We start from the raw sequence: 12,370 nt of genomic DNA on the forward strand, positions 1-12,370 counted from the left end.
GACTGTAGTATTTTATAGCCGTGTGTGGCGTAGGTCAGGACAAGACGATAGAAATGGTCAGAATAAGAGCAAGAGTACATGAAAACAAACATGTTCATGTACTTTTGATATTGGGTCACCGGTGGTAAATATAAACGTATTGACAGTAGACAGGATACAATATGCCTACAAAGTCATGACCTTTTCAGAGTACAGATCATCCGTGGTCAGATCACCTACAAAGCTCCCATTTCTAGACGGGCGGCAAGATAGGAGCGTACCCCCGGCTGCATGTCACCAGTCACACAGAAGCGCAAGACGAAAAGAAGACAAGGTTGAAGTTTTTGTCTCTCGGTAAACGAAATAAACAATAGTAGTTGGAGTAGTAGTAGCAGTAGAACATAGACAGTCACACAGGACACTAACAAACAGACAATAGGATGGTACAGGGATCCAGTGTGTGTGTCAAGTACACCACAGCGAGGAGAGGAGAGAAGAGCACAGTTATAAAACAATTCTAAAAATGGATTGCTTTCTTAAACAGAGCTACGACAGATGGCAGTCTCATTTGTTTTCAGACGACACCTCAAATAACCAACATTCAATACTCAGGCAACGAACGAACAAACAAATGAATTATATGAAAAAGATATGAGATATTTTATTATATGAAAGGCAAATCAATTCGCTTCAAACACATAAAGACAATGTCACGCTGGAGGGGAGTGAATGAAATGCTACAGTTCAATATTATGAACTAAAAAAACATGACTATGAATGAGAAATCGGTCCCGGGCACAAACTCTGTGCAGCAATTCAGTTCAACTGAGACCATTTCTGAAAGCAAGGGAAATATAATATGAATGGGACACGTGCAGGAGTCCACTGTAATTGTGTCTGTATGTATTTTTGGTGTAAGCAGAGAATAGCCGGGCTTGATGGAGCATACATGATGCCGAAAATATGACGGCAAGCGAAGGACGGAGAGAGAGAGAGAGAGATAGAGAGAGAGAGAGCGCTGTGAGGTGAATGTGTCATGCTGATGCTTGATGATGATGCGCGTGCTGTTGTTTGGTGACTGGATCGGTCTTCTTCCAATCCTCAAAATCTTCAGGATCTGTGTCGGAGTAGTTGTAGTTGTCGTCATCAGACGCGCCGGAGTCCACATCGTACCCTCCATTGTCGCTATCCGAATTCTGCCGGCTACCCACGACGGAGAACACAACATGGACCTGCACACAGAACACACACACACACACAAAGAGACGTGTTACATGTCGAGCAGATACTTGTGTGTGAACACGGGACAATCGCTTGGTATGATAGGGGATAGGATCGAGCAGATTGTACTAAGGGAGCAGCAGCCGTGTAGCAAATACCGGACACACACTTATGTTCAGTGGCATGTGATAAAATGTAATTGGTTCTCCTGGGTCACTTTCATTCCTACTTTCTACCGACGATGAAATCTAAAAGGGATGTAACAAATTGCAATAACTATTCGCTCGAATACTAATTCAACGACAGGGGAACAATCCATTCTTCTCCAAACTCTAAACACCAGGGCTGCACATCTAAAGACGTCCTTATTATTCTCTAACATGTCAAAGCTCTCCTATTCCACTGCCTAGACACTGTTGACTCCTACTCGCACAGAGCACCAAAACATATCGTGTTGACACCTGAGTACGTCAGCAGGCTCACGCACCATTATTTTGAACCTAAGCGTTAGAATTTCCAATCGTGGGGCGCTGGTGGATTAAAGAAGTTTAAATAACCAGAAACTCGTTACACCCATAATTGTCAGAGCCGACATGGAAATATGGCCCAGTATCTGCGGAAATGGTCCTCAGGGTGATTTTTCACAAAATGACTTTTTCTGCTGTTGTCATCTATAGGTATCTAGTGATCACATGGCAAAGTATTAGACCGAACAAAGCAATATTGATGACCCAGAAGCTTCTCAAACAAGCATAGGTACATATCAGGAAATGCAACAATTTATCACAGTGATTTCCTTATCGGAATACTATGTGTTACAGTGAACTAAATAAAAGATAGACAGTGCAATAAATCATCCATCCAGTTTTTGTTGTAAAACAACTCTTGGGCAACCTCTGGCATAGAGCATGGATGGCCTTGATCCTCATCACTGCATATCAATGAAAACTGTTTGAACGCCATCCCAAGTCTGCTGAAAATCCACAGCAGTGCAGAACAGGAGGGAAGGGTGGCTACGACTACACCTGGAGTCCCAGTCTGTGCCTCCAACAGGGAATACGACACAGGCACAACATTCTAACACCCCACACTTCATCTCATATACTGTAAGACATGTATATATAACGAGGAAGCAAATCTAACGTTTTAACGGATGTCATTTCTTCGTTATAATAAGATCCGTTGAGGCCGTACTGCTTCATATATGCTGTGTGTGGATATGGCAGAATACTGCAAGATCGTTAACATATCTTCTCGTTAACCTATGAATTTTGGACAATCGTTAAATTTGCGACTCGTTATAATAACATGTCTTACAGTACGATTTAGAGGTAGTCCATCACTGCTGCACCTCTGTGAAATTTGAGCTCTGTGGGAACTGGCTGCATGCGCGTCAGTGCGCCATGATTCCAGCACTGAGCGCAGAGAGTTCGTAGCTCATCAATCAATGTTCAGCTCTTGCCCCGTCCAAGGGGTTTGGTGTTCACCACGGAGTCCAGTGTGGGAGCCTGGGAAAATTCAGATCATGTCACTAGCGGCAGCGCTCTTTCGTCCTGACTCGAGTTGATCCAGGGCGTCTACCTCTGTTGCCGTCGCCTCACTAGTTTCTCCTCGTTGAGTATTTCTCCTGAGCGGAGCTGTACTAAATTCAGAAGGGCCCTACAAGGATTTTCATGTCAGAAAGTACTTTTGCCAGCAGAGAGCTCCTTTGGCGGAGCCCCTAAATCAAGTTGAAATTCTCGCCGCTAAATAGGAATTGCGCGTCGACAAAAACATCTTCTGGAAACTGTCGTCGTTCTCTATCAGACGCGACGATTCCTGCCTAGGAAATCCAATGACTTCTGGCAGAGCCGGACGGCAGCTAGCTGGCCATCGTGAGCGAACTCTCCTGCTACTGGGACGATCAAAAGCATTCATTGTTGCGATGAACTAATTTTTGTTTGAATGTGCAAAGCGCGAAGCAAGAGTTTTTTGCCGTTGCAGAAAATGACTTATTCTGAAAAAAATGATTTTCACCCGAAGGTCGATTCTCGCTGATACTGGGCCATATCATGGAACTTAGCGAGTTTCATGACAAGGTTCAACCAGGCTTCTACCTCTGGCAGTTCGGTTTCACAAGCATCCTGGTTGGAGGCAAGACTTCGGCAGTACGAATCTGTGGGGTTCGGAGTACTGCTGTGCACACATTGTACCCTACATGTCGTATACAGGTGATGTCACGTGTAATTTGGCAATAGCTTTTCAGCGGCACCATTCATGGTCTCTAGTCTGCCTGACGACTCAAATCTGGTCTCTAGTCTGCGAGGTTCCTTGAATGGTGCAGTGACCAGTACAAGGGCCTCCAAGTTTCCCCGAGCCATTCATGGCCTACGCTGTGGCATTGCCAACCATGGATCCCCATGCCTCTGGACATGGCTCCTCCTCTGCCGGAGGCCGGCTTTTCCCGTGGTGAGTTTCATGCGATTCTTTGTCCATTTAATTTCATTCTTGTCCCTAATGCGGTAAGGACGTGCCGCTGGCGTGCTCATCACTTCCCATGACAATTATTGTTCCGTTTAGTGTTACATTATTCCAGAGCTTTCTGTTCCACGAAAGATTGTCCCCAAAAAGAATAGATACGAGCAATAAAGGATATCAGGTATCAGGATATCACAAGAGTAATCTAACCTTGAACCCGTTAGGATAATGACGCTTGTCCTTGTTAGCCTTGTCCAGGTTACCTTGCTGAATGCATACAATATGCGTGCCGGGCTGACCGTAGTACGGTAAATGTGTTGCAGAGCTACTTGTACCAAGCTCACTATGGACGCTCACCGCAGACCTAAACAGCAGCACATGGTGTAGGTGTGCACAAACATCAAGCTCATGTCAAGCACAGAGCATGCAAAAACACTGCCAAACGACTTGCACACTACAGGACATGGTGTGCAGATCCGGGATCACAATCACCACTTCTTCCCTACAGGCCGCAATCATAATAAGCAAGTGACACTCTGAATTCTGCAGTGAACTTGGTTTTCGGGTGTTCAGTACAACTGTTTCACCACTATTCGAGATAGGAGCGGACAATGCGACACCAATGGGAAAAGTACAATGGAAGGTAAAAGAATGCTGGGACATAATCGGCCTCTGTCTACACTACTCTCTTGCCCTCAGGCAGCTTTTAGTGGGCAAGAAAAAATGAACGAACCAGAAGGCCGTCTCTCTCATGATCCGCGCTGAGCAGAACCAGGCGTGATCTATGGATGACAATATGATATGAGCACATCGCCCAAACAGCATAGAGCATGTAGCTTACTACAGAGGCTGTGATGGGCACAGTGGTGTCACATGGCATGGCAAGGCAAAAAGACTTACTTGCCCGCTCCACCACGCCGACGCCCAAACCGACTGTGACCGCTATGTGTGGATGGTGGCAATGACAACAAAGTGGCAGGACAGTGGCACACACACAATAAATGCATCAGCAATCTAAAATGACAGCAGAAATACACAGAAATCTAAACAACCACTTTACAGTACTGTCGGGCGCCGAAGAACGACCAGGCTAGAATTTCATCAAGCATAGCAAGCATACCAATGTATACACGAGGACTCAACTGCCCATCGACTGTAGTACATGGAAATACGAACGGTCTAGGCTAGGAGGCTGACCCCCCAGTTCTTCGGCGACCGACAGTACTGTAGTACAATAGAGCCAGGGCCTAGTACTTGCTGGTAAACTAAAAGTAGACACACCGAGAAGATTCTTGTGACATACCTGGGGGCAGGTGCAACAAGTGGTCGCATTGCTGCCGCCGCCGCTGCTGCAGGCTCTCCAGCAGATGACGCTGTATTCGAGCTCGATACACTCTGCTTGCTATCAGTTGGGCTGATACCACCTCCCACACTACTCTTGCTTTCAGATGACTGAACGCCACTACCACTGGATGTGCTAGTGGAGTCATCTTGTCCACTCGCACCTCCAGGCATATCCCAGTCGTCGACTAAGCAATCATGGTTCACGAAGAACGTATTTAGCCAGAAGTGGAACATTTTCTCCTGCAGTAGTTACCGAAACATTGATAAAACAGAAAACCACATCAATGGAGCAACAATTCGCTGAAGAAAAAAAGAAGGACGAGTTGAACAGCTTTAAACAGCATGCATTTATTGGTCCAGGACAGAGAACAACAGTAACTACTACTTGTAAATCTACACATGAACATGGGAAAACTGGGTGTCGTATTATCACTGGAATTACGCAAAGTTCAACATGACTACCAGGGAGTCGTAGACAACACAGGCAACGGAAATGTGAAACGACGTGTGCCTCGCTCTCGAGCTACCCGTACTAGTCGCCCCAGTGGTCAGCAGGACACAGCCACAATTGCATAGACCACGGGTCACATAAAACCTCCAAACACACATCACTTCGGCTACTATGGTCTTGTGTCCTCTCTCTGAACGTCAACACTGGTGCGGCTACAGAGGGGTGGAAGTCCGGGGCTCTACACGGGAATTTTTTGGGAAAATTGGGCCCAAAGAGCCCATATTTTATTGCTTCAAAATCACAAGATGAAATTATGGGTGATGCTTTGGCCACACCTGCCCCCCACTGGTTCCCAATGCCCCTGTACTGATATTAGAGAGGTTCTGCGCTACGTTAAGTTGAGCAACCCGTGAATTCGCGAGTTTTCACTCCACGTACGGAAAGTTGTCCACGTAGAGTATGTATGCAGGGCTCCACTAACGGAGGTGCTCCGTAAGAGGGTTGGGAAAAAAGTTATGACTCTCTCTCTCTCTGGGTCGTACACTTTCGCGCCCGGAGTTGCCATGGACAGCTACGTGGTTCCTAAGACTTTCCGTAGACGTATATACGTATTTAGTTGCGCGGCACCTCTCTATAAGCAAAACATGTAGCCAGCGATACTAGTTGGTACCCAAAAGAAATTACCTTCTTGAATCTAAGACAATGGAAAAATTCTATCTTGATATCGCCGCAGACCGGTACTGGAGGCTCTAATGGCATGTCCACACAGTCGCCTCGCCTATGTCGCTCCGCCTGCAAGCACCAGAAGCAAACATATTATTGCTACTACAGCAGTACATAGTTTCGGACATAACTCTTGAAGCGAAAAGAACCATCAGACAGTGCATTCATAAAACAATTAGAGTTCCAGAGAAGAAAGAAATGACCCAAACCAAAGCTTACGTCATAGACTTTTGACACAGCTATCTTGACCTTCAATTGCTTCACCGTAAAGCACATTGCTGCATGGAAATACAGACAGAAGAAAGTTTTGTGTTGGCCGCCACCTTGAGCCGTCCTTCAACCTAGATCACTATACCCAGATAGCGGTTCATGCACAACTCACACATTGCATAAAAGTTAAAAACTGGATGCATGTTCACTACCGCTGTGTGTGCAACAAGTATAACCCTGCGTATGCCGCTGCACACACAACAGTAGTACAACAACAACAACAACAACAACAACAGCAAAGGTGGTCACATGAGCATAATATCAACCCATTGTGATCAACTCTTAATGTATACAGGGAACTCAAGCTTTTTACCCTGAGATGGATGCCCTGGTTTCCCTTGGACCATGCCCTCGCTTTGGGTATCTTGGAACTTTATCAGCATAAACTCGATTCCAGAGAGAGAGAGAGGGAGAGAGAGAGAGAGAGAGAGAGAGAGAGAGAGAGAGAGAGAGAGAGAGAGACAGAGAGACAGAGAGTTATGAGTATTGAGTACCTAGTCTTAGTTCAAACTAACAAGTTTATCCTAGCCGCAAGCTGACATAACCAGAAAAAATCCCGACTGTTGAGGACAAATTTGCCGTGACTGAAATTACGAGTGCCGCAGCTGAGGAAACCGCTTACCGGTATCCTATCCGCAAGGCAACAGCTGAGAGTGGTCTTTTGAGTCGACTTTTGACCCACATATTTCGATCTCTTTAAAGTTACGGTAGATGGAGAATTAATAGCAAAAAAAGGACCAAGGAACTACAGGTTACGCTATAATGTCCACTAACACCACCAGTTACTTGACAATCAGCTCATGCGTAGATTGAGAAAGTTGAAAAGTAGAGCAAGAAGGGAGCGAGAAAAAGACTTACGGCAGCCATTGCTATACTGAGGAATGCCGTCAATAATAATCGACTTCAACAGTAGAGTGGTCCGTGAGTAGACCAGACTATTCCTGTCAAAACAGAACACAGATCAGTGCCAAACCAGGTATTAAAGAATAGCAGCATGTAAACAACATGTGTATGTACGAGTATTAAACAGATTGAGATCGCATTGGACGGACAGGTCCATGTGCAAACGTAAGGTAAAGGGCCACCAAAAACTTACAATAATCTATGTATTCATAGCGTTAAAAACTTATGTGCCACTTTATAATACTATCGTCTGAATCAGGCTGTGTACTGATAACACAGATACGGAAATCTGATATGATCAAAAGATCAGCCTTGAAAGTAAGGGCCAGCTCTATCGGGGTGAACACTGAGATTTACACTGGTGCTTTTGTAGGCAGAAAAAGTCTACTTCGGAGTATACACAGAGGTGCACAGGAAAATTGAGAAACAGCACAGTGCACTTACTTGAGAAGGAAACCATAGTAGTACACATACCGCCGTTGGCTAGGAATGGTCACTCCCTGACAACAACAAAAGGGAAAAGGAACACGAAACGGGAGACAATTACATGAGGAGGTAGAAAAAGACTACATAGAAGATACATTTGCCGTACCAATCAGACACAAGCAAAAACCAAGAAGAAACCCACCTTTGCATTCTGGGTACGCGTTTCACCATAGAACTCAAGAGACTCGCGGATGGTCGAGAACATGTTAGCATGCAGCAGGTACGCACAAATCATCACTCCTGTCCGACCTTTGCCAGCCTTGCAATGGATTACGGCTACATTCTCGTCCGACCGGCTCAGGAAATCGTGCACATCCTTGCAGAATGGCTCAATCAACTCAAACGGCGGTGCGTTATGGTCCTCAAATTGGTACATAGCAACTGCAGAAAGGATTACAAAATGGAAGGAGCTCAATCAAGAGACAAAGAAAATACAAGCTGCCAATTTCAGATGATCAGCAAATCGTTATTTCACACAAAAATTACGCTGTGGACAGGGGTGAAAGAGATGTTTCCCTACGTAGCCATATCCGTAGTGGTAGAAACAAAGCAAACTGACAGGGGAGTTTTGAAAGGCTCAGCCATGAACATTTCTCTGTTGACTCACCTCTTCCATGGAACTTGCCGGCATCGTACGTTCTCTCGGAACACCTAGAGATACACAGCATGAGACCACACATATGGAACACAAGGAGCTCAAGCAAACACTGCACCATACTTCACAGTGACACAGGTAGGAACATGAGAATATGCCAGTAGGAATCGAACAGGAAGTTACCCATGTTGATGGCAAAGATCAGCTGCTGGCTACAAAATACTGCAGGACTTTGTCCGAAGTGTGTTTTCGACTTTTTTTTAAATCTATTTTATATTACAACTTCATTTGGGCAGTATGCACTGCACGAATTAGGGAATCTTTGACCAGCAGGTCAGCAGCAACCAAACAGAGTAATACTGGCAGGAAGTCACTGGATCCAGACGTCCATGATACAGGGAGCAAAGAAGTTTCTCAGCATCACAGTTTACAATAGGCCAGTAGCACAAAAGATACTGAGGCTTGATACGAGCTTTCCAAATCCATGAAAGTGTGGACAACTGGCAGGAACACTCAGGGTCACACATCCACAATTCCAAACACTGAAACAGCAGTGTCAGCGATGGCAATCGATACCAAACATCTCCAATAACGGTGGGTCGGCTATCTAGCGCTCCGCCCTCGTTTTGTGCTCATCCAAACGGTCAACAGAGCAGCAGCTGCAGAGAACGGGCAGTGATGTTTGAGGGCCGGCGTTTCGACGAGTCACCTGAGGCATCCGAACGGCGGGGAGCGCTCGAGCATAGGGCTAATCACATCCACCCTGACTTGTTCTACTCCACAATCTAGACATTTCCAGCCAGGCGTGACAGCAGCATCCAACAGTCGAGGCCTCCATAACTTCAGCAAAAACGAGGAACCAACGACAGACGCTCAGCTGTGTCGGTAATCTCGCTCAAGTTTAGGCATCAACCATCTGCCACTATCACTACTTTCCAAAGCAAAGCGAGCAGGATCCACGAAATGCCAGGAGCACTGCAATGAACGCCTACTGATCTGACTCCACCAAATCGGTAATGGGACAGTTTGAATCCAAACAAACTGCATGCAACTCCAAATCCAGTACTCCAAAGGTAGTTTTCTGTGGAAAGCGTAAAAAAAAGAGACAAACAACAACGAAGACCAAACGCAATCCACCACTCACAAGTTATAGACTTTGTAGTGGTCAGCATGCTTCGCTTCGAAGAACCTAGAATACAAGATACAGAAACAAGGAACGAACCAACCCACGAGTAAGAAATATCGTATCAGGAACATGAAGCGTCCATCGTAGGGAACAAACTGAGTTCACGGAGGTCACGCCAAGCAAAATTACCGAACTACTTCATCCATGTGGTTCCTGTAAAGGCCTTCGATTTTCTCCGCCGGAAAGCCCATTGCGATAATCTGCGGCGTAATGTCTGATGCATAGCAAGTAAAGGAAATGTCCTTCCAGGGCAACAACTCGAAGTACAAGCAAACAAAAAGGAGTAGAGTGGATGACAGGAAAAATGAAGAGCAGAAAATCCCCACAAACAAATCTCCACGCATTGACTATGTAAATGGGAGACATTTACAACAGACAGCACATGCACAGTTACGACCAACAGGTTGACCAATGTCCATGAGTGAAAGCAGCTGGACTCACTCTTACATGCCAAGTACAACAGTAAGAAAAATACGAACATTTTCACTCTCAAACTCAAGAGACTGAGCAAGGTCAAGAACAAAGTTGAACAAAAGCAGCAAAAAGGATACAGGTGAGGTCCAAGTCGAATCCATTGTCAAGGTCAAGGAACCGCCGTTTTTTCTTGGACACAGCGTGTTTGAGTGTTCTTCTAATCATCTTCTGTGCGCCATCGACACGAGCTGTTGGCTACCTAGCCCAAATCAACAGCCATAACATGCTCAAAAACGGCAGTACGGCAACATCATACTCCCAAGTCCCTCAAACTACAATCGTCGTCATCCTGCGACACTGCTCGTCGGGAGCCTCGCCCCTTCGCACAATGCGCATGTGCATCACGTGTTACTATGGTAATGATTTGACCGTTGCGTCACGAACAACAATTCGCCGTCGTTCAAATCCTTTGCCAAGCACTTGCATTTTGCAAGGACCCTGCAAAGGCGACAGGTGGCTGCAAGGGAAGAACGAAAATCTTGTGTTGCTTTTTTTTTCTTGCTGTACTGCAGTCAATCATTACTCAATGGTAGATCTACAGACTACGCCGCGGTACCGGTAGTTGTGGAGTCGGACGGATCATGGACCTCAGGCATCGCATATTTTGTAAATCCTGGTTGTGAGATTCCACGTGCTGGGTCCCGTATTCAAAATTTTGAAAGTGTTATTCTTTCCCCTGCTGCACAACTGCGTGGTGCGGAAGAAGGGTGGAAGGATTTTTCATTGCGGAATCAGTGGCAGGAAACAATGCATCCCCACGTGTGTCTACATCGACGGACTCAGTTGTAGTTGCAGTTAGTTGGTGATACACGGCCGTTTAGCCTTTACCTAGTACATGTAGTGGTAGCCCAAACCAGGGAGTAGTAAAATACCGGTATTTACTGCTCCCTGACCCAAACCATGCAAACTGTGAGTGGTGGTCCACTGCACTCTGTCTGTGAGCTGCGTTCGGATCTACCAGTACGAGTACCAGGCAACCGGGTCTCTGCTTGCTGACACGTTACCATGATTGTACACTTCTGCAATGACTTTCTTTGCATCCAGACTCCCGTAGCTCAGATAATGCATTACGCCATTACTATTAGGAACAAAATTATCGAGGAGAAGCGACGTTTTTGTAATTAATTATTTTGGTATGATAGCGTGCAGAAAGTACCACCCAGTTGTATGCCCATCTTAACATTTCTTCAAATAAGGCCAAACTAAAGAAGGTGTGTGGTTCGACTAACATGGACATTTTTTTTACGGGCGGGCGGGCGGATTTTTGTTTTTTTAAATATATTTTTTAGTACATGTAAATACACTGTATACGCGTATCGAGTAGACTCTACTACCAGCACAAGGCAGCAGTCGTACCACTCACTGCACTGCACTGCAGTACAACTACAAGTCAAGTCCAAAAGGAGCCGCCTGCGTCCGCAGACTCACGCCGCACAGCACGTAGACGTGGACGTGTTCAGTCCACGTACGTCAGTCACACGACAGCCCGCCGAAAAAAAGTTACGGTCGGGCTGAAATTGTACGGTCGGTCGGGTGAGTCGAACCACACACCTTCTTTAGTTTGGCCTAACAGAAAAAATTAGTCGTTAAAACGGTACTTTGTGACTTGTTACACTTTCCGGTTTTACAGTAAGTACAATGCTCATTCAGACCGTATACATGTGTATACGACGTTATTTATTTATTATTTAAAAAAAAGCATATGCCTACATAGAATGGAGGAGGACAACAACAACAACAACAACAGAGAACACAGACTCAGTGGAAAACTAAGGCCCGCGCGTAGGTGCTATAAAAGCTAGCTGTGCAGGTGAGGCGAAATGCGCTGTTTTTGGCGTTGAGAGATAACATGCGATGTAACCAGGTAACCATACCTCGTTCATTTGGACCGTCTAGTCCGAGACCAGGCACTGCCCGTAACTACTTAAAAAATGCAACTCTGAATCGCACGTTCTGAGAGGGAAGTTTGAAAGGCAAGATATTATGATGTCACTATTTCCACAAAAATGACAAAAGAGTACACTTTTCTCTCTTATCTGAACAGCCTGGGATCGGGCACTGCCCATCATGAACTTGTAAATGACCATAACTCTGGATCACATACGGTACATTGTGATGGGAAAGAGCAAGAGATCTGGCATGCATAATGACATCACTATTTCAACAAAAAATGGCAAAAGATTGGTAATATTTCCACTAAAATTCAGCCACAGCGTGCCCGGTACTGAGACCGAGGTGCCCATAACCATGATAACTTGGAGGTCTGGATAAGAGATAATAT

General features: G+C 45.5%; 1 protein-coding gene across 2 annotated transcripts; it reads right to left on the reverse strand.

Annotated features, from left to right (window-relative positions):
• Window positions 1–309: 309 nt before the first annotated feature.
• LOC135805744 (phosphatidylinositol 3,4,5-trisphosphate 3-phosphatase and dual-specificity protein phosphatase PTEN-like) lies at window positions 310–10,349 on the reverse strand. Of its 2 annotated transcripts, XM_065319832.1 has the most exons (13): window positions 10,167–10,348; window positions 9,745–9,829; window positions 9,574–9,618; window positions 8,442–8,485; window positions 7,977–8,215; window positions 7,793–7,848; window positions 7,304–7,386; window positions 6,395–6,453; window positions 6,137–6,244; window positions 4,961–5,241; window positions 4,558–4,599; window positions 3,868–4,021; window positions 310–1,211 (listed from the first exon to the last, which is right to left on the reverse strand). In XM_065319832.1, exons 1-13 carry the CDS (start codon window positions 10,252–10,254, stop codon window positions 1,014–1,016), a joined length of 1,482 nt encoding a protein of 493 aa, XP_065175904.1. In that variant the 5' UTR covers window positions 10,255–10,348; the 3' UTR covers window positions 310–1,013. The 2 variants fall into 2 exon arrangements, with proteins under 2 accessions (XP_065175904.1, XP_065175905.1); XM_065319833.1 differs by lacking the exon at window positions 4,558–4,599 and having other exon boundaries at window positions 10,167–10,349.
• Window positions 10,350–12,370: the final 2,021 nt, after the last annotated feature.

This window comes from Sycon ciliatum, chromosome 1 (assembly GCF_964019385.1).
Source record: "Sycon ciliatum chromosome 1, ocSycCili1.1, whole genome shotgun sequence".
Taxonomy (NCBI): domain Eukaryota; kingdom Metazoa; phylum Porifera; class Calcarea; order Leucosolenida; family Sycettidae; genus Sycon; species Sycon ciliatum.